General features: G+C 39.8%; 1 protein-coding gene, 1 long non-coding RNA gene and 1 pseudogene across 4 annotated transcripts in view; 1 reads left to right on the forward strand and 2 right to left on the reverse strand.

The window, feature by feature from the left end:
• Positions 1–9793: 9793 nt before the first annotated feature.
• Positions 9794–13071, reverse strand: LOC143691014 (uncharacterized). Its single transcript, XR_013179309.1, has 2 exons — positions 12727–13071; positions 9794–10043 (listed from the first exon to the last, which is right to left on the reverse strand). It is a non-coding gene; the product is annotated as an uncharacterized LOC143691014 (long non-coding RNA).
• ADSL (adenylosuccinate lyase) overlaps positions 12800–23151 on the forward strand; it is a 44407-nt gene continuing 34055 nt past the window's right edge. Inside the window, exons 1-4 of one of the 3 annotated variants that reach the window (XM_077168917.1) lie at positions 12800–13050; positions 15934–16137; positions 17805–17849; positions 18753–18832. In XM_077168917.1, coding sequence (XP_077025032.1) covers positions 12880–13050; positions 15934–16137; positions 17805–17849; positions 18753–18832 — 500 coding nt within the window. In that variant the 5' untranslated portion in view covers positions 12800–12879. The remainder of the gene's footprint in view (positions 13051–15933; positions 16138–17804; positions 17850–18752; positions 18833–23151) is intronic. The other 2 variants (XM_077168919.1, XM_077168916.1) reach the window with 2 other exon arrangements.
• On the reverse strand, positions 20602–21096 carry LOC143689573 (polyadenylate-binding protein 2 pseudogene; annotated as a pseudogene).

Genomic DNA, 23151 nt, shown 5'->3' on the forward strand with positions numbered 1-23151 from the left:
TCTATGTCAAATTTGAACATCTTCCTGCTCTCTCCTTTTTAATTTTTCTTCTCTTTTAATTTTTTCTTTTTAAGAATTGAAGTGAACTTACTTTTAATTATAAGGAAGTTGTCTTGCTCTCTAGTGAAGAGGCCTGTTATCTGGCAGACAAGAAAGGATTTTCTTCCCTGTACTCTAGCCCTCAGCCGAATTTAACCTCTGGCTCCCCTTACGTTTGTTAAGCTGTACATAGCTAGGGAGCCGTGAGGTGGTTGACATGGGAAAGCCGACACCCTCCTCTTTACCCTGACAAGTCCTTTGTTGATCTGGCCTGTGGAAAATCACAGCGCCTGCATTGCTGTGGTCTAGGCATTATTTACAACCCACAGTATCAGAAGCCAGTGATTGTTCTGCCTATATTCAGTGTTTTCCACACAGCAATTTCTGTTGTTGGTGTTCACAGTACTGTAAAGAGTAATAAACTTGATCATAGTCTCCTCATGCTGGTGCAAGGCTGCACAGGCACAGTCTTATCAGGGTTCCAATCTGTTAGATTGCCTTTAAACAAACAAACAAAAATGAAATCCTGGCGTTAAACTGTCTAACACAAAACAATACCTCCAGGTACATTTTCCCCCCTACAGTATAAACCCTTAACTCTTCTCTTCCTTTTCGGACATCAGTGAGTTACCCATTTTAAAAATATGAACATGTAAATGGCAGGATAACTTTAAAAAAAAAATTTTTTTTTGCTGTGAAAGTAACCCTAAAATATGATGTTTTCCATTTTTTAAGCCATCAGAAGTTTCAGACCTTAAAGAAGAAAAAGCAGAGTAGGTAAGGGAGTAGATTTGTAATTGTGGAATATTTTTCTCTGTTCTCTCCCATACTCAGTGACAGCACACTGCTATATAAACCCTGTCTAGAATAGATGCCATCTGTTCCAGCTTTTAGTTCCACAGAGAGGCAAATGTCTGAATACATCTTTGACAGAAGATCCATCCCCTCCTGGGTCGAGAATTTTTCTACACAAAGCGTTGAGCTCTCAACCTCAAAAAATGACACATACCTTGAGTGATTGAGTAGTATCTAGTATAGAAAAAGTGTTTCAATTTGGTGTTTCAGTTTGGAGCTATAGAATTCATAGCCTTGCCACTTTGTCATGTTCTGAAAGGGAACCTGTCTAAGACATGCAAACAACCACCCTGAAAAGCATATGTATACTCAGGCCTTCCTCATATCCACAAGTCTTAAAGTTGACAGGAAGTAGGGGGAAATATGTTTAACAAATGCTGCTTGTCAGGATCCATCAGCTACTACTATCCTGGATTGGAGCTCACATAAGACAGGGTTGGGATGGATATTGAACAGCTGCTTCTTCACAAACAGTCCCCTCTCCTCCATCTTAAAAATAAACCCTGTATCTGTTAAGAAGCCTTTTTTAGTTTGAGCTCACTCATCTTGGTATAGTGACATCTTCCTTTGAGGGGAAGAAGCTTGTTTATAAGTGCATGCATATTATCTATCCAACTTCTGATTTATGTGCTGTCCTCTGAGGGATTTTATTCTGTTGTTCATTTGGAGGCCTCTTTTCTATCAGTCTCCTTCCTCTGATCCCCTCACGGGTTCTTCCTGTCCTTATATCCCTTCTGTGATGCTCCCAAAGGGCTTTGCTAATCTTTGCACTTCTTTCCTGGAACATGCCCCTACCACCATCTTTTGCACACACCAGTGACCAAAGTGTATGCAGTGATCTCACAGAAGACATCAAAAATGGTGCATGCGCCATGAATGTGCTCACATAGATAAATGCACAAGATTCTGCACCCTTGGCCTTAATCTCAGAATGACTTAGGTGCAGGAATACTTCTAACAGGTTTTAAAAAGACAAAACCCTTCTGGGAGGCAAAAAGAAAAAAGAAAAGCGGATACAGGAGTATAGCAGCTCAGCTGTGCCACTATTTGCTCATAACTTTGCATTCTATGCCCATCCTGCCCCACCCCTGCCTTGAGTAACCAAAAACAGCCAACATAAACAACCTGAGGAGAGGTTTCTGGACTATTTTATCTTTCTCCATTTAGATGGAGATATGAAATGCTGCTTTGGGTTCCATAAGCCTAGGGTATTATGTTTACATAGTAAAATACATCCTACCAAATCAGGAACAGTGAATAATGGGAATCACTTCAGTAGGAGTTGGTCACTGAGGTCCAACAAGAAAAGTGAGGTGACTTGAGGGTAAGGGTAGAGGAGGAGAGATCGAGAAGAACTGTTATAATTATTTGAGACACGTTGCCCTCCCTCCTTTCCTCCTCTGTTTGTTTCTCTTCTTGCCTCCCTGCCCTGCCTCCCACATCACCAACCCCTTTAAAACAGAAGGTGCAGAGACGGGCATCAAAAAGAGGCTGGAATTTTAAAAGGCAGCTTTCCAACTTTGCACACAAACAGATAACAGGAAGGTACAGCAAAAATCTTCTCATTGAAACACTGTCAGCAGAAACAAAACCTGTAAAAATGACTAAGTAGCTGCACATATTGATGTTCTCTGCGAGTTACCTATAAGTGTTTTGTTTTTCTTATACTTGAAATAGCTTTTACAATATTATTTTGGTGGCTTTCTTTTCTCTCTTCTGGTGAGCAGTGGAAATAGTTGATGAGATTTGAGGAAGCTTGGTGGGGGAGAAAAGGGAAGATACAGCATTGTCTCTTTTTTTTGGTTTTCTTTTTTTTTTTTTAATGTATAGATTTAATTGAACTCCCATATGTTGAAATTGCTCCTCATATTACTGGTTTTACATGGACACAGAAACTAGGCACTTTAGAGGTGCACTTGCATGGCAGGCTGGGCCCCCCTTTTCTATATTTTATTTTACTTTTTTAGTATAGTGGTACTTAAAATCACTGGTTCACTTAAAAAACAAACAAAATGTTAAACTCTACTAATGTACAAATAAGCTGAAAAGTTGCATTTTATGTGTATTTTTTTGCCATAGCAGGTACTGTATTTCTCATGCTGGATTTAAAAAAATGGAAAATCAAAAACAAACAAACAAAAAACCTAAAGGGTGGTGTTTTATTGGATTGTGACAGGTTGAGTTATAAGGAATTAAGTCGTCGTCATTTCATAAAAACTGAGAGATGATGTAATGCGTATATAAGAGTTTTCTGAAGGGTTTTTTTTTTTTTGGGCTTTTAAACAGCTTATTTTTGTTTTTGTTTAGTTTTTTATTTTATTTTATTTTGGAAAGATATGATTGTATTATGTGCAACTCAGTTGCTTACATTATAACTACAAAATATTTTTGGGTTCCTGGAAAAAAAAAAAGAAAAAAGACTAATAAATGTGTTTGGCTGCTAAGCATTTACTGTGTGGTTTCCTGCTTTATTCTGCCAATTTAATTTGCTTGGTTGTTGAAAGTTTATTTTCTTTATTACACTTCTCTCTGTTCCTACTCCACACATAAAAACTATCAGATTCAGCATCTGAATGTGGGCCTCAACTTCGTCTGCCTTGTCCTGTTATGTTTTTGTGGTTAGGGGTCAGGTTGGTGGGTTGGCTTGTGTCACTTGCTGCTTCCCACAGTGCTGACTATGGCCTTCCATAGGGAAGGGTTCAAGTTCTCTAAAAGAAATTGATGTTATCCTTTTATCTTTTGTGGTTATCCTTTTTAATCCTGACGTGCATTTGGAGTAAAAAGAGGAGAGAAGATGCATGCCCAGTGTGCAGCTGCTGAGTAAAGGGAAGGTAACCCCAGCAGCCATCTTTGTCTGGAAATCTCTCCAGCAGAACACTCTCCACCATGCTTGGTGCTGTGTTACTGCCAGAAGCATTGTAACCTTAACCTTCAGAGTATCCCCATCTAAACAGTTTCTTATTCATTGTTAAATGAATAAGATTTAACAGCATTGAGCATTTAAATAAACGCTAAAATAAGGACTTGGTAGACAGTCATGTGATCATGAAATGCCTCTAGAATGGCAAAGGTGAGGAATGGAATGAAACATTGTCTTATTTTCTAGATACAAACATTTTCTATCTTCTAAATACTTTGCATCTGACTTAATTCTAAGTGTTTTATAAAAGTGTTAAGCCTTAGGCACAAGGAAACAGATTCAGAATAATTTAATTAGGTAATAATAACTGACATTGATTGAATGCCTACTATAAGCTGGGCATTTCACTAAACATACCACATAATACTCACTCATTTGATTGAAACTTGTCTCAGTCACTGGTGAAACAATGTTAGTAACCCATATTGGATTCAAAAGCCTGTTCTGTTTTCATCATGTCAAAAGGCCCCTTCTGAAAAAACACCTGGATTTCTGAGAAAATCTAGGAAATGGTCTTAAGCAAGTATGTTGTACAGAGTGGTAGGCCGTATGCCATCCAAATCTTTTATCATAAAAGAAACAAACTGGAAAATGTTGGGTTAAGGAGAGAGTTTTAAATGTTCACTAACACCCTGAGTCCTAGCACAAGTGGGTGCTATTCTGAAGCATAGAGATCTTTCAAAGACTAGGAAGACCTTCACCAACGACTATTTTAAATGTTGGATATTTTAAAGATTCATAAATGGCAAAGGGGGAAGGCATTGTCCAATTAAAAGTAGTAATTGCCAAGGCTTTAGCATCTGACTCAGTCTTCACCTCTGTGTATCCTACTATCTAAGGGAACTTCAGTGTCCATGTGGGAAATCCATCCTAACACTCAGGCTTCTCACCTCATTCCTTTAGTCTACCTCAGCCACCCACCCCTTCGCTACAAATTGCTCCCTTCCAGAATCTCTAATTTCAGCATCCTTGACCATGCCCTCCTGTCCTCCCAAGTGGTTCACACTCCTCTTTAACTCTGCTTTGACCTCATCCATAGGAGGCTGACCTATTTACTTTCTTCCTCACTTCCCTCCTAATCCAGTTAGATTCTATGGCCCATAATTTAAACAGACTTGATCATACACATAAATTCCCTTGCCCCTTTGTTTTCTTGACACTATATGACAAAAGCTCCACTTTGGAAAAACCCCTGTTTTATATTTCCCACTAGCACCCAAAAGCAACTGTTCACTGCTGAAAGAATAGTCACCATAAGGCAAATATGGCAAATCCCATAAATTTACTCTATCCAACTACCAATTTGACCTTGACCCTGCCTACCAAGCTTACTTTGTTCCTCTAATGGGCTCATTCTCCCACTCTTCTTCAACAATTAGTTTTAAGTCCTTTCCCAATCTCAAACCTTCACCTGTCCCTCATTCTTAACTGTAGACTTTGCCCACTACTACACAGAAAAAAGTATAGAGGTATCAGAAAAGTTCCCTCAAATACCTGCTTCCATAAGCTTTATGTCTAAGCACACATATCCCTTTCATAGAGAAGTGTCCCACCTTCTAAAGCGGTTCCTCCTCCAGCACTTGGGGACTTATCCCTTCTTGCCACTTTAGATAACTTAAATTTTCCATTATCCGTTCTCACTTCACTTGTTCGTCTTGCCAATCAACATGCTTAAGTCCATCTCATGGCAAAACCATTCTGTGGTTCACATTCCACACATCCTAGCCCCTTCCTCTCCGGGTGCTACCCATTCTCTCCTCCCCATCCTCAGCCTCTTCCAATCTGGTTTCTGCCCTCCTCATCCTACCAAAAGCACCCTCAAAGTTCACTAATGATCTCCCTAATGCTCAGTGGACATAACATCATTTGTGTCTTGATACCACAAATCCTGGATTTCCTTCTATACTCTAACATACTCATCTATTTTCTTAGTCTCCTTTTTCCTCGGATTGATCTCTAAATTTTGGGAGTAGCCCTAGACTCGGTCCCGAATCTTCTATTTTTCTAGTTATGTTACTCCGCCTGGATGAATTCAACTAGCCCCATGTTTTTAAATACAATTGGTTCTCGTTATTTGTGGTAGTTAGGTTCTATAAAGTCACCAAGGACACTGAATGAGTGAATATTGAACTGCCGCTTCTAGGAAAAATACAGGGTTAGGTTCTGCAAGCTTCTGGTCACATTTTCATCAACCCATCAATATATAACTATGTTTTATGTGTGTTTCTGTTTAAAGACATCTTATTTAATATATGATATTGTTTCATTAACATTGAATTCATGAGAAAGAGCACCATAACTCCTGCCTGAACAAAGCTTATCTAACACACCAATTTTTCTCATAGGACATGTCACAGCCTTCTTGTGCTCAGGGACACTGAACAACAAGCACTATGCAAAATCACCAACAAAAGCACAAAAATGCAAAAGACGTGGTACTAAATATATTACGAAAAGAATACTTGTTCACAGTGTGGAAGCTGAAACATCCATTGTTTTGTTCAACCTCAGCTGGGAATGTGCACGTCAGGCAACTCAAATTTTTCACTGCGTTGCACTTGGCTGTGCATGACCACAAAAGCACCCCGAGTATTAACTTGCGGATTACAAAAAAATCTTAGCAAGTAAATGAATTTGCAAATACGGAATCCCCAGAGAATGATAATCAACTGTACAAAATGTATCCCCATCCTATCCAAATTATCTCTCCAATCCCAACCTCTCTTTAATCTCCTTATGTGTCTACTGCCCAGTTGCCTGTCTACTTGAAAAAATCTAATGGAAAAATCCCTCCACCCTCCTTGTCAAATCTCAGTTAATGGCACCACCATTCACCTAAATGTGTCAGTTTGAAACTATTATGTACCCCAGAAAAGCCATGTTCTTTAATCCTGAGTCAATATTATTGGGTGGGATCTTTTTTATTAAGTTGTTGTTTCCATGGAGATGTGACCCACCCAATTGTGGGTGGGATCTTTTGATTACATGGTTTCCCTGGAGACATGTCTCCACCCATTCAAGGTGGGTCTCTTACTGGAGTCTTTTAAGAGGGAACCATTTTGGAAAAAGCTTCAGAGCTGACACAGTGACATTTGGAGATGTGGAAAGAAAATGCCACCATGGGAGGCGTTTGGAATGAGAAGCCAGGAAAGAAAGACATCAGATATGTGCCTTCCCAGCTGATAGAGAAACCGCAAATGTAATGGGTCCTTTCCTGAGGCAAGGTGTCTTTATCTGGATGCCTTAGTTTGGGCATTTTTATCACCTTAGAACTGTAAATTTGTAACAATAAATTCCCTTTATAAAAGCCAACCCATTTCTGATATACTGTATTTCTGGCAGCGTTAACAAACTAAAACACTATTCAAACATAAAGCTTCCTCAGGTCGATTTTTTAGTCCATCAGGAAATCCTATCAGCTCTATACTATCCAGAAATAGTCTGCATCTCTTATATTTTACCAGCAACCCACATTAACTCAATTGCCTGAGGCTCCCACCTGCCAGAGCTTCCTGGTAACCAACAATCTTCCCCTTAACCCCAGACTATTCTCTACACAGAAGCCATGATTTGTTCACACCACTCCCCTCAAAGGTTTCTCCTTACACTTAAAATCCAAACCCCTTATTGTAGTCTGACTCCTGTGAGCTCAATTTTAAGCTAGCCCTGTTGGCTTTTCTGTTTCTTAATTACACCAAGCTCAAGTCCACCTCAGGGTAGTTAAACTTGTTTTGTCCCTGCCTGGAATGCTCTTTCTTAGCATTGTTATATGGTTTCTGATCGAATGTGAGGCTTTACTTGATTAGGCCACCAAAAATAGCTGTGAGCATTCCCATTCCCACCCAAAGCTGCACTCTATACTCTTGTTCTACTATATTTTCTTTGTAAAACTTGCTCTCTAAAATTCTTGTTAGTTTATTTCTTCATTATCTATCTCTGTCACCAGAATAAAAGACCAAAAAGGACAGAATGCTTTTCTGTGTTGTTCACCAATTCTAGGACCTAAAACCCCTATAGGTTTAATTACCTTCTATATGCTAATGAATCCTAATTTTACATTTCCAACTCCTTCTAATGAGCTTCAAACCTTATATATACTTGCCTACTGAACAGTTTTGAAACACTCAGATATCTTAGCATGGCAAACTCAATAAATCCCAAACAGAATTGAGTCCTACCTGCTTATGCCATCCCTTACCCCATGGTAAATGGCTTCCATCCAACAGTGGTCTAGAACCTAGAAGCATCTTTGACTCTGTCCCTTCCTTTAATACCTCCCATAGCTAGTCCATCACCAAGTTGGGCTGATTTTACCTCTTAAATTAATCCCTTGAGCCCATACCTTTTCTTCACCTCTACCATGTCCCCGTCCAAACTAAACCACTAGGTCTTAACCTAGAACACTGCATTAGTCCATCTGATTTCTCACTTGACATTCACTCTGGTTCCTCTGCCCCCAATCCATCCTACAGGTTATAGCCACAATGATGTTTTTCAAAACACAAATCTGATCAAATCATCCTCCAACCTAAAGCCCTTACTGACTTTCCATTGCCTAAGAAAAAAGCCCCAAATATCCTTATCACTTACAAGAAAATTCTTATGGTCGGCTTCCAACTACTTCTCCAAACTTAACTCTCTCCTCTCAGGTTTGTTCTTTCCACACCAATCTCATCAACCTCTTTAGTTCTTCAGTGGGCCTTCCTGTTCCCACTCAAATTCATTTCCCTGCCAACCACCCTGCTCCCCAGTTTAGATTGAATTTCATAGAGCCTTATTTCTTGCTTCAGGTAAGTTATCAAGTAGTTGATTTGATGATTTGGATTACCCGCCTTACTGTGCTAAAATCCAAGAGCACCAACCATTGAATTCCAGGGCCTAGTACAGTGCCAGGCACATAACAGGGACTGTTGTGGGATAAATGATCCTTACGGGTGCTGATGTTATGTGAAGAATTTGTTTAATAAAAGCAACCAGGTTAAAGAATGTGTGGTAGTTAGATTCAGGTGTCAACTTGGCCAGGTGAAGGTACCTAGTTCTGTTGCTGCAGATATAAGTCAATGGCATGTGAACTTCATCTGTTGCTGATTACATCTGCAGTCAGCTAGGAGTCGTGCCTGCTGCAATAAATGATGTTTTATTTAATTGGCTGGTGCTTAAATGAGAGCGCTTGATGTAGCACAGCCCAAGCAGCTCAGCATACCCCATCTCAGCACTCACAGCTCAGCCCAGGTCTTTGGAGATGCAGAAAGGAATCACCCCAAGGAAAGTTGTTGGAAACCAGAGGCTTGGAGAGAAGGCCAGCAGAGGTCACCCTGTGTCTTCCCACTAAGAAAGAACCTCAGTTGAAAGTTAGTTGCCTTTCCTCTGAAGAACTATATATTAACTAAATAAATCCCCTTTTATTGTAAGCCAATCCATCTCTGGTGTTTTGCATTCCGGCAGCTAGCAACCTAGAACAGAAAGTCTGAAATTAAAACAGGATAGCTATAAAAGAGAAAATAAAACTATCAGAAAACTCATTCATCAAATCAGAACACCAGAGAGATATAAAAGTAAGACTCCAGTTTAGAGATGTTGCTTTAGGTAACAAGAAGAGCCAGATGGAAGCATCCAGGTGGTCTTGGAAAACCAAGAACCAAGACTTTGGAGATCCCGCCTACTTGGAACGTCAACCTACAGATATAAAAGCAATTTCCAAGGACAAGAGAGGTAGGTTAAACTGTGGAAACTACCATCACTTACTCTTAAGGAGTCAGAAGAGAAAGGGTCATCAAAAGAAGACACAGAAAGAGCAGTCAGAAACAGTTAAGTTTTCAAAGCAGGAGGGAGGGAGATTTATTAAAAAAAAAAAAAAAAAGCTAAATATTTAAATAAGCCAGGAGAGATGAATGAAAAGAGAAAAGACCTTTTAAAAATTATTTCAAATAAGTAATTGTCTTATTTGCCGGGCCGCTATCACAAATACCACACAATGGGTTGTTTTAACGAGAATTTATTGTCCCATGCTTTTGAGGCTGAGAAGTCCAAAACCAAGGCTTCAGCTAGGTGATGCTTTCTCCCCAGTCTGAAGTGTTCTTTTGCTGACAGAGAGCACTCCTTGGCTTATATTTCTGCCTCCAGCCACATAGTGATGGTCTCTCTTTTCTTGCTTCTGTGATGTCCAGGTTCTCTTTATAAAGCCTCCTGTAATCTGGATTAAGGCACACCCTAGTTCAGTTGGCCAAACCTTAATTAAAAATAATAATTTCAAAGGTCTTATTTAAAATAGGTTCACACCCAAAGAGACAAAAGTTAAGATTAAGAGCGTGTGTTTTGGGGGGTACATAATTCAACCTACCTCAGTAATAAGTAAACACTCAGCATAGTGTTTTTAAATTATTTGGTTCAAAAATCAAAATGATAGAAAAATGTACATTGGAAAGCTTTGCTCCAGATCTGTCCTTTCTTCCTGCTTCCCCACGCCCAATTTATTAGCTTCTTGTGGGCCCTTTCAATATTTCCTTGTGCAAATACAGTCAAACAATAATATAGTATAATGAGAAAGGATCTTTTGATTTGTCTTTTAGAGGAGGTTAACGGTACTCAATGAGAGTGTGGTTTGGAGGAAGTGGAGAGGGCAGAAGTTGCTTCACAATGCTAGGGAGTGAAGTGGACATTTATTGAATCCTGAGCATTGGGTTAAGGAGACTGCATTTATTCTTGCTTTTGCTTCCACTGCACCCCTGGGGATCAGCAGCCATTTTACAGGTGAGAATACCCAAGTGCTGCACAATTAAGTAACTTGTCCAAGTCTCACAATGCACCTAATAAGTGGTAATGCCAAGGATGGTTGGTGAACAGGTAGCCAAAAAAAAAAAAAAAAAAAAAAAAGGACTCCATATTATGGAGATATCAGGGTAAATGAAAATGTTTCTATAGTAGAAGAGACCTATGCATTTAAAAATAAGGGAGGGAGAACTGGAGAGATTAAAGGTACAAGAAAAAAATAATTGAAGAACAAGGAAAAGATTAAGGACTAGGAATAGAAACTCCTGTTTTGAGAAGGAAAAGCAAAGTGAAGGAGAGACAGGATTGAGAACTAGAAGACTGAGGACACGGTTGAAGTTGCAGTAGTCACTCAGTATAAACCGAGAATAGTAAACATATCACAGTACATCAAAACAGAGACAGCCCTGATGCACTCTGCAAAGAGTGAGAAGTTGCAGTGAACAAATTCTTCATCTTTCCAGAATTTTGTCTGTCATCAATCCCAGAAACAATCCTCTGCAGCCCAAGAGAGGAGGTGGAAGTATACCTCAGTCAGGAGCCCAGATGGGCTTCTCTGATGGCAAAAGCATTCTGGAATTGTGGCTGCACTAAACTCTGCTAATTCTGGAGTCCAGGGGGAGATATGAAGATTCCATGGAATGATGACACTGAAGAGGTTTGAGAGAGATTTGGGGCAAGAGGAAATGCAGTGTCAGGATCTAACTTGTATTGTGGCGATTATAGGTCTTACTTCTTGTTAGACTAGACTCCTTTTGGCCAGAAATCCTTATTCACTCACTCATTCATGCATTCATTCAGTGAACATTTAACTGAGCATGCATACTATGGCAGATCCTGTGCTATGTGCAAGGGCAAGGGGTGAATAAGATAGGCATGGTCCCCATCACCACCTAGTTTGCTATCGGTGGGAAAGGCAAACAACATTGAACTCTGCTGACAGTTTTAAGAGAGGTCTAAGATACTAGCGGTCACATGGCACCTAAGAAGACCTAAGTTTGGGAGCCAGAAAACTACAGGGGTGTTCCACAGGTTTTTGAGTGAATCCATAAAGAAATGAAAAGGGTGGGGTGGGGTGGAAAGGTAACAGGAAAATAAGTTATAGTCAAAGAAGAGATTTTGAAGAGTTAAGCTCCAATCAGCAACTTCTCATGCCCCTAGAATATTATGATGAGCATAATACCTGTACTGTACCACAAAGGAGAGGGTGAGTTTGGCACTGTTCAGGAATACTTGTCTGGAGCCTACTGGCAGACATTTAAATCCTAGATCTCCTACACAGGCGATCTCAAGAAATTACTCGACCTGCCCAGGCCTGTATTTCATCATCTGCAAAATGAGGATGTGATGATAAAAAAACACTTTGTGCATTGTGCCAAGGGCTTTACTTGTATTACTTCATTTAATAATATCTGAACTCATAAATTTGTTACAATAATAAAATGAGATCACCTGGAACGTGTGTAAGTAACTCAGGACAATGACTGTTGGCGGTTTTATTATTGGCCAAACAGAGTTGAGAGTTGGGACTATCAGGGAGCATTTACTAGACTAGGAGGAAGGGAGAAACCAGAGAGGTATGCCAGGCTGGAGGAATGTCTTTACCGAGCCGCAGAAGCGTGACTCTGCACGGCGTGTGCTGAGAACTATATAGCATAATGACTAAGTGCAGATTTTGGAGTCGGGCTCCACAAACTAGCTGGGTGAGCTTCAGCGAGGCTCAGTTCCCCAGTCTGTCAGCGCTTGTTGGAATTCATTTTTACTGCAGTTTCGCGCAGGGGTACACTTGATGCTCAATGAGTGCAGTTTCCCTTGGGCGTCTACATTTCTTCCTAGAGCCGCTCTTGGTGCCAAGCAGACAGAAGTAGTAGTGGGCAACAATAACAATAAAATAACACATTTAAATAAATTTAAATTAATAAATGATTATTAAATAATTTCAAACACATGGAGGGCCTTCTACATGCACGAGGCATCCACCGCGTTTTAACTCGCTGAATCTTTAAAACAGCCTTGAGAGACAAGTACTGCTGGACCTTTTATCCGATTTAGCAGAACGGCTAAATGGTTTATTAAGCGCTAATCATTTTCTTGTAAAAGAAACGCATTAAAGCCTAGCAACTAGCCGCCGAAATTGCCCTCACCTTGTGTGCACCATAAGCGCGGAACTCTAGGGGGCGGGGCAAACGGGAGGAAGTCCCGCCCCAAATGGAGGAAGTGATACTCCTTCCCGACACCCAGGCTTCCGCTTCTGCAGTTGCTTCCTCTTGTCGGCCCCGCGGGGTGGTGCGTTCGTGATGGCGGCAGTAGGCGACTGTGGCGGACAGCAGGCAGCGGACGGATCCGACACCTACCGCTCGCCGCTTGCCTCTCGCTATGCCAGCCCAGAGATGTGCTTCCTGTTTAGCGACAGCTGCAAATTCCGGACTTGGCGGCAGCTCTGGCTGTGGCTGGCGGAAGCCGAGCAGGTAATGTAATGGGTCCCGGGGCCAAGGGGCGGGCCGGGGGAGGATCGCTGGGCGGGCCGGCACTAGCACGTGCCGGCCGTAGTCCGAGTGATGGCTTAGCCTCCCGAGAAGCAGCTGCCCCGCTATTTTCGGCCGGGTGTCCCCTTTCCCTAGGAACTGCAGCCCCGGGATGGCGAGAGCAGGATGGGCGGGAACCACCGCCTCTTGCCTTATGTTTTTAGTCAGGGAGTTAGCGACGCCTTGGCTGCAGCAGAAATGCCACCTGTCATTTCAGGGAATTCACCTTGGCCATTCGTGCAAAAGTATACTGCTAGCCACGGACATTGAGTGCTCTATAGTGTTATTGTGCTGATATCTTTACACGTCTTTTTATTTTTAATCCCTATGACGGCTTTGCAAACTGGTTGGTGTTTTCCCACGTTTTAGGGGGAAAAAACAAGCACGTTATTTGCCCAGGAACACACTACATGGAACTAGGATTTGAAACCTGCTTCAGTCCAGAGCCTGAGCGTTTAGACATTTCGTTAGTGACAGGACTGCAATCCGGATTTTCCAGACCATTGTTTCTGCCTCACTAAGCTGCACTTTGCCCCCGGAGGGGGAGTCAGGTTAAGGGTTAATTAGACAGGATGTGTTTTTCCTATAAGGGCTGTATATAAAGTGGTTTCAGAATAGCTTCCCAGAGATCTTCAGTGTGGTGAAAGAAACTGAACTTCGTGATCCAGACAGCTGTAATATTTCAGAGGAAAGTGCCATAATGGACAAGATGGAACCTTTCTCACAAATGACATGATAAAAGCTGAAGGAATCTGAGTACATGCTTAGGATCTTGGCATAGTGGGACTCACCAAACAGGAATATCCTAGATAACCCCCCTCCCTATCACTGTGCTTAAGAAAATCAAACGATAGAATAGTAGCAGGCGTTTATATACTGCCTTGTATGTACTGGGCACCATTTTAAGACTTTACGTGTATTAGCTCATTAATCCTCAGAACACCCCTGTATGGTGGATACTATTATCACTTGTATTTTACCTATTAGGGAATTGATGCAGAGAGAGATCTAGTAAATACTTGGCTCAGTTAAGAAAAGTAGTAGTAGAAGATGACATAATATAGTGAGTTGTGGATTATGAAATGTTTGCAGTTACCCTGGTTTGATACTCTCATTTCCATTCTGTAGATGAGCATAGTATTCTCAAAAAGACTTGGCCAAGATCACCATAGTTAGTAAATGGAATGTCGGGTCTCTGAATATGTTTTCTTTGTTCAGTCCAGTCTCCACATTGCCTGAAATGCATAAGTTGTGGTAACCTCGCCTGGGTTTGGATTTTCTAATTAATAAGGTTATCAAAATTGGAAGTTACATAATAATTTAGTAGTTAAAAGGAGAATGAGAGGTTAGAAGGAGTATAGAATATTAGGAGTGGGGAAAGTATACATTTTGAGAAGAGACATTACAGTGGAGGAGGAAGTAGTGTGGCCTGATTCTTTGCTTTGGGAGGAACTCCCTAAGCTGTCACCGGCTGACTGTACATGTCCAGGGCAGATCTGCCACATGAGGCTGCTGAGCACTTGAAATGTGGCTAGTGTGACTGAGAAAGTGAATTTTTACTTTTATTTAATTTTAATTAATCAACTTGAATTTAAATATCTGCATGTGGTTCATAGCTACCATATTAGAACTTTCAAGTCTAAGGAGCAAGATCCCCCTTTGGGAGTTTAAGTGAGACTTGAGCAAATTATCATTTACTGACATATTTATTCAATACTTTGGATCTTGGGTTCAGAGTTGTTTAGGCTGCCAGTTTTTTTATTTTTGTTTTCTTTTTTTGCCAGCCTAATTTTTCCAAAAAGGGTGAATGTAAGATCTGGATGTTTTTATTTTATCATTAGTGTATTCTGGAATTGCTTTTAGTTTTACACTGAGTTTGCCTTACATAATTTGTCCACAAAACTACATACAAACTTCCTGGTTACTCTTAGTAAATCCGTGTGGGTCAAATGTAAAACTATGGTGCGTGTCTCACACTTGGGCGCTCATGTGTCAAGCACTAATGAGTAAGCAATAAATAAAACAAAACTCTCCTGTCATGGAGTTTATATTCTAGAGGAAAATACCAGGCAGTAAACATGCAAAAATGTCATGTGATAAGTGCTGTAAATGAAGCCAGGCTAAAGAGATGCAGCATGACACAGAAGGGTGTTATTTTACATTGAAGTTGAGGACTTCTCTGATGAGATGACTTTTGAACTGAGAGACGAGTGTGTGGAGAGGTAAGCCAAGCAGGGATATAAGGGCAAATGGAACAGTGAAGATCAGGATTACATTGTATAAATTGGAGTTACTTGTATTAAAATGATTCATTAAAATACTAGTGGTCAGTGAGAGGGAGGGGTAAGGGGTATGGGATATATGAGTTTTTTGTTTTTATTTCTTTTTCTGGAGTGATGTAATTATTCTAAAAAATGATCATAGTGATAAATACACAACTTTGTGTTGACGTTGTGAGCCATTGATTGTACACCATGTGTGGACCGTGTGAAGATTTGCCAATAAAAATATTTTTAAAAAAAAGAACCGTGTTAGTGACAGTGTACATATCAGTGAGTATATTGAAACCATTGAATTATGAACTTTAAGTGGGTGTCTGATGTGCTATGTGAATTATTTCTCAATAAAGCTTTATATTTATTTTTTCTTAAAAAAAAAAAGAAAAGGATTCGTTAAGAAAGTCCTACCCCATTTACTCTTAGCTTTTTGGTAGCCTTAGATTTAAGGGTATAATTGTCAACATGAACCAATTTTTTATCACTGTCACTTTGATTCAAATAATTGTGATGCCTAAGCTTATTTGATTTTATTTTGCCTGTTCTGCAGACATTGGGTTTGCCTATTACAGATGAACAAATACAGGAGATGAAATCAAACCTGGACAACATCGACTTCAAGATGGCAGCTGATGAAGAGAAGCGGTTACGGCATGATGTGATGGCTCATGTGCACACATTTGGTCACTGCTGTCCAAAAGCTGCAGGCATTATTCATCTTGGTGCTACTTCCTGCTATGTTGGAGACAATACAGTATGAGCCCATATTATTTTGTTTCCGCTTAGGACTCAATCTTTTAAATTCATTTTTTATTTCTTTTTGCCCAGTTTTAGGAAGTGACTCCTTACATCTTTATTTTTCAGGGTTTCTTGGCTGACATACTCAGAAATTTTCTTCTTTCCAATCCAAACCAAAAGCACTTGGTGACCTCCATAATATAAGACCAGAAAATACTGCTTATGCATTGGTATACTGGACATTAACCAAGATCTTAAGCATTTTAGGAACTAAAGTAATTTTCCAAAGAGCTTTTTTTCCCAAAGTGCATTATAATTCTTTGCTGTGACTTTGGAAAAGATGGATTGCATTATAATAGTTAAATGAAGTTTTTAATTAGCAAAGGTGTCTTATAATCCAACATGTAAGGGTATCAGCAGGCATTTTCCTGAGGGTTTATTATGTGCCAGGCAGCATACGTATCTTATTTCATGTCTTCAAGACAACTGTAAGAGGTAGATGATATAATCTCCATTTTTAAACAGCTTTATTGAAGGATGATTTCCATATACTAAAACATACCCATTTTAAATGTACATGTCAATGAGTTTTAGTAAATTATGCAGAGTTATTCAGCATTCATCACACTCCAGTTTTAGAACTTTCGTGACTCCAAGAAGTTCTCTTTTACACAATTGCAGTCAGTCCCTGCTCCTGCCTCCAGCCTCAGACCTGCTTTCTGTCTCTGTAGTTGTGTCTTTTCTAGAAATTTCATATAAATGGAATCATAGACTATGAGGTCTTTTGTGTCTGGCTTTTTTTCCATTTCTGCAGATATGGAGACTTATGGAAAGGTTGAAGAACTTGCTTGAGGTCACACATCTGGGGAAAATACAAGCCTAGATCAAACAGCTCCACAGTTGGTGCTCTTAATTATAATGTATCTTTGGCGCCAGAATGCAGATTCCAGATAGATAACAAATTCAAGAAGGAGTCAGTATTTTCTAACCTGCCCCAAGTGCTTTTCAGTAGACATGGTACATATATAAAGGAATCACTGTGTAACTGGCAGGTCAGATAATGGAAAAAGTAACACCGTTTCACTTGGTGTATCCTTTTTTAAAAGTATTTAGCAGTTGGGGCTTGAAGTTACTGTCTCAAGTGTTGTAGTTACTGAAATGCTTATGACTCTTATCTCCCTTGGGCAGTTCAGTTTTCTCACTTTGATGTTTTGTGGCATGTCTTTCTTTGTTAACACTTATATATATGAATACGGAGGTAGAAAACTAACGGAATGTGCCAAATGGAAGGTTCCCAAAGGCTGTTCAACATTCCCCTCTGGGAATATATAAACCTTGTTGACCTGGACATCTGTGTAGTATTCAGGATGGGGGTTTCCCTTACCATTTTGAGTCATTTGAGATACCACGTAAATGGGTTTTTGAGTATAAAGATTTTTGTTCCATTATAGATGCCAGTAGTATTGCTGGGATCCCAGCAATATTTAGTTTTGTAGTTGGTGTGTTTTTAAAACAATAATGAGAAAAAAACAACTTCTATTAGTGTCTTCTGGCTTGCACAGGGGCTTACTAATGGTGAGAGACAGATAACTGGGAACCTGGTATGATGGTGGAAGAGAAGTTTGTGATTACATTGTTTGAACAAAGCTGTTTAATGAAAGACCATTCCTTTTTCTTCTGCAGGACCTGATTATTCTTAGAAATGCATGTGACCTGCTTTTGCCAAAGGTAAGAAGTAAGCAGAGCTTTCCTACCAGCCTTAGATTCCCTATAATGGAAGCTAGACATCAGTTAACACTCAGTGCAGTGTGATCCTGGACTGGATCTGATAATGGAGGAGAAAATGCCCAAAAGGACATTATTGGGACAATTGAAAAAAATGGAATATAGTCTACATGCTTCATATCAGTATTAAATTTCTTGATGACTGTTCTTAATGTGTTTACATAGTGAATAACCTTGTTCTTAGGAAATATGCATAGAGGTTTAGAGTATGATATATACAACCTGCTTTCAACTGTTTAGAAAATAAGTAAATAGATACATAGAATGATATAACAAATGTGGCAAAATGTTAAAAGTTGATAAATCTGGAAATCCAGGAAGGACAAATCGGAGTCCTCTGGTTTGTTTTATTTTTGCAACTCCCCTGTAAATTTGAAATTATTTCAAAATAAAAAGTTAAAGAAAAGTTAGTGCCTTGTAAATGTAAATGTATATCATCTTCTTAGGTGAATGAATCCTATATCTAATTTATAGAAATACTTGTCTCTTCTTGAGTTAAAACACTATATGTGAATGCTTTCTAAAGTATGGTCTTTTAAATGTGAAGCAAGTGTAACCAGAATCATATCTGTACTGTATGGGTAAGGATTATGATATAGTGTTGGCTTTCTGCATGAATTTGCCAGTAATCTTACAATCCTGCAGTAATAGTGACTTAATTTTCAATCATTGGTTGCTATAAACTCTTCAAGCACTTGAGGATAGAAAGAAGATGAAGAGATGTGGCCTCTGCCTCAATAAACTGGAAGTCTAAAATTATGTAAAATTGTCTAAATGTTTAGTTACTAGTTATATAATAAACTCAACCTGAATTCACCTCTTTCTACCACGTGTTTTTTTTTGTAGCTTGCCAGAGTGATCTCCCGGCTTGCCAACTTTGCCAAGGAACAAGCCGATCTTCCCACGTTAGGTTTCACACACTTCCAGTAAGTGATACGATTACTTCTTGGGAGTTGGAATTAATTATGTGCGCCTGGATTTTAGTATTCCTTCAGTTCTTTTCTCCTCTTCAGTAACCTTTGGAAGATGTGTTCCAAAATATAACTTAAGATGTTTTGGAAATATTCGTGAGGAATGAGCCCAATACATACCTTAAAAGCATTAGTAGTGGGAGAGTAAATCTAATAGTTCATTTGGGAAGTTTTGGGAAATAGATATCAAGAGCTTGAGAAGGCTTCATCCTTCTTGATTTGAGTAATTACATTCTTGAGAAAAGCCCATGGAAGTAATCCAGATGACAAGAAAAGCCTTGTGTGTAAAGAGCTTTGTTGTACTATATATGATAGTAAGTATCAGAAAGCTAAATGTCCAGCAAGAAGAGAATAATGTTCAGTATACCCACAGGTGGGAATGCTATGCAGCCATTAACATGATTCTTGTAAGACTCATAACTTGGAAATGTGCTTGTGTTAATATTATGAGGTTAAAGACAACATATAAATTGCATAAAAGATGGAAGAAGGTATGCCAGGGTGTGAAATATTGATGGCTCTGGTTTATGAGGGAATGGGGTCATTAAGGTTTTTTCCTACTTTCTGTATTTTTGATTTTTAAAATGTGTAAATATTTTTTATGATTCTCAAATAAACCCCACTTTTTTTTAAATTTTCAAAGTCAACTTTATTCATGACATATATTAAAACAAACAAACAAACCTCCCACCCTTTGGAAATGAGCTAAAAAAAAAAAAGAAACAAAATCTGCTTCCCACCTTACTGCTCCCACTTCCTCCCATTCCCTCCAATTAAAAGAGAGAAAAAGGCACAGGAAAAAAGCAAAACAAACAAAAAAACACCCAGACCCCCCAAAACAAGATAATACATTTCCCCAGGGGGGAGGGAAATTTACACTTGAGCCACTGGGAGCTAAACGGAGAACTTCTGGCTACAGAAACCTGTAAAGAAAGATACTCAAAACAGAAGAAGAAACACAAAAGGAAACAAAATAGACCACCAGACAATCTGGAGGGGCAGGGAGGCCAAAAAGAAAGGTAGGGTGGGTGGTAGACCTGACAGGACAGGAAGCTGGCAGAAGGAGACTGAGAAAGGGAGGGAGAAGGTAGAGGGAAGGTAACAAGCAGAACAGTTTGGTGTCCTTCCAGTGCCCTGGGTAAAAAAAAAAAAAAAAACCCTCCTACCTCCAATGCCCACATAGCCTTGAGCAGTCCCCAAGGGGGTGAAGTGGGACAGGAAAACATGGGGAGCAGCTTGTGCAGTTGAGACGTGTCCATGGAAAATCCCCAGAGTGAATGAGCAGCCCCTGCCCCACTCCCCAGGCCTTCCCCTATTCATCAAAGCAGGTCCCTCCTCAGCAGTTAGTTATGGGATTCTCCCCACTTCCGCAGTTTATCTTTTTTTTTTCTTAATATTTTTTTTTCCATCAAGGTCATCAGTTTTTCTTTTTTTTTAATTCTTTTTTTCCCCTTCATTCCTCTTTTTTTCCTCTCTTCTTTTTTTTTTAATTAGAAAAAAAAAGAAATTAACCCAACATTTAGAAATCATTCCATTCTACATATGCAATCAGTAATTCTTAATATCATCACATAGATGCATGATCATCATTTCTTAGTCTCTCTCTTCTAATACATGCTTTTTTTAGTAAGGGGAATACCATGATGTGGCTCTACCCCAGCCCCTGGGTACCCCAGACAGTCTGGGGTAGAGCCACATCATGGTATTCCCCTTACTAAAAAAAATTTGCCATAGACACGACCTCAGGGCCTGCTGTTGAAACCACTGTAGAACTGAGAATGGGAATAGTTGGTGATCCAGTCACTGTGGCAGGTTCTTGGGAAGGCCTGGTCTGTTGTGCTGATGGCTGGTGTGTTGCTTTGTTTTGGGATCACCTTGATTTGTCTTCCTCTAAAAATGGACTCATCTAAGGCCAGGGAGGTCCTCACTGACTCTTTATCCAAGAATTCTATATATACAAACCCTTTGGGATAGCCGCTGAATTTGTCACAAAGTACAGTAACACGGTTGACAGAACCACAGCCATGAAAGTGTGCTTCCAGCTCTTCTGCTGTTGCACCGTAGTCCACATTGCCAACATAAATGGAATGAGCATTAGCCTCCATTTTCTCCTCAATGGATGTGATCACTGGGCCAACATTGCCTGGAGGTAGACTCATATTCATCTACTTCTCTGCCTCGTTCTGCAGCTCCTTCAGCTTCTCAGCTTCTTTCTCCATCTCTTAGACATGAGCTTTGATCACTTCCAGCTCCGGGTCCTCAATGGCACCATCCCCTCGGACACCCTCTACCAATCCCAGCTCCTCCTCCTCCTGGCTGCTAGGTTCTCCTAAGGTAGGCCCAGGGCCTGTGGCAGCTCTTCGTCAGGCTTGGGCTCCAGGTTAACTTCCCAGGCTCCAGTTCCTCCGACTCCAGGCCATTCCCATAGTCCCCTGAGCCCCCCGGGGTCCCCTCCCTGGTCTCCCCAATGGCCCCAGGCACAAAACGTCACCGTGCCCTGGCCTGGAACCCCAACCACCTGCAGCCAGTGGTGCTGCTGCTGCCCATAAAACCCTTTTTTAAAGGCTGATGGTTTTCTTTTTCTTTTTTTTTAATTTTTATTAATAAAATCAATCAACATACAAACACGAGCATTCTTAACATATAAACCTTCCATACTTGGTGTGCAATCAATGGCTCAAAATATCATCACATAGTTGTATATTCATCACCATGATCATTTCCCAGAACACTTATATCACTCCAGAAAAAGAAATAAAAAGAAAAAACTCATACATCATTCCATACCCCTTACTCCTCTCTCTCATTGACCACTAACATTTCCCTCTACCCAATTTAACATTTGTTCCCCCTATTATTTATTTATTTTTAATCCACATTTTTTACTCATCTGTCCATACTGTAGATAAAAGGAGCCTCACAACAAGGTTTTCTCAATCACACAGTCACTTTGCAAAAGCTATTATCATTATATAATTAAAGAAATATGGCTACTGGAACACAGCTCTACAGTTTCAGGCACTTCCCTCTAGCCTCTCTAACACCTTAAACTAAAAAGGGGATATCTATATAATACGTAAGAATAACCTCCAGGATAATGTTTTGATGCTATTTGAAATCTCTCAGGCACTGACACTTTATTTTGTCTCATTTCTCTCTTCCCCCTTTCAGTCGAGAAGGTTTTCTCAATCCGTTGATGCTGAGTCCCAGCTCATTCTAGGATTTCTGTCCCACATTGTCAGGAAGGTTTACCCCCCTGGGAGTCATGTCCCATGTAGAGGGGGAGGACAGTGAGTTTGCTTGCCCTGTTGCCTGAGAGATAGGTCACATCTGAACAACAAAAGAGTTTCTCTTGGCGGTGTCTTGTAGGCCTAATTTTAAATAGAATAGGCTAAGCCTAACTTGCGGGGATGAATTTCATATGAACAAACCCCAAGATTGAGGAGTCACCCTATTAATTTTGTTGTCCTCACTGCTTGCGAGAATGTCAGACCCTTCTCCAAATGGGGACGTTGAATTTTCCCCTTTCTCGCCATTCCCCCAAGGGGACTTTGCAAGTACTTTTTTATTCACTGTTCAGATCACTCTGGGATTTATCAGGACATCACTCTGGACAAGCCTGTAATATCTAATGCCCTACTCAAGGTTCCGTGTACTTAAATGGTGTTCAGTAAATTGTCCATATAGTAGATACCACCTTTTTAGTTAAGGTGTATTGAAGAGGTTGGAGGGAAGTGTCTGAAAATGTAGAGCTGTGTACCAGTAGCCATGTTTCTTGAATATGATTGTATAATGATAAAGATTTCATAATGTAACTGTGTGATTGTGAAAACCTTGTGTTTGATGCTCCTTTTATCTATGGTATAGACAGATGAGTAAAACATATGGATTAAAAATAGATAAATAATAGGGAGGGACAAATGTTAAAATAAATTTAGTAGATGGAAATTCTAGTGATCATTGAACGGCAGGGGTAAGGGGTATAGTATGTATGAATTTTTTTCTTTTTTCTTTTAATTTCTTTTTCTGAATTGATGCAAATGTTCTAAGAAATGATCATGATGATGAATATGCAACTATGTGATGATATTGTGAGTTATTGATTATATACCAAGAATGTTATGATCATATGGTAAGAATGTTCATGTTTATATGTTGTTATGTTTAAAAAAGATTAAAAAATAAAAAAAAACATTGAAAAAGTGATCAGACTTCAATTAGAGGTATGAACGAAGCTGATCAGAGTAGGACTAAAGTAAATCAAACTAAATGGT

Source organism: Tamandua tetradactyla, chromosome 7, assembly GCF_023851605.1.
Source record: "Tamandua tetradactyla isolate mTamTet1 chromosome 7, mTamTet1.pri, whole genome shotgun sequence".
Taxonomy (NCBI): domain Eukaryota; kingdom Metazoa; phylum Chordata; class Mammalia; order Pilosa; family Myrmecophagidae; genus Tamandua; species Tamandua tetradactyla.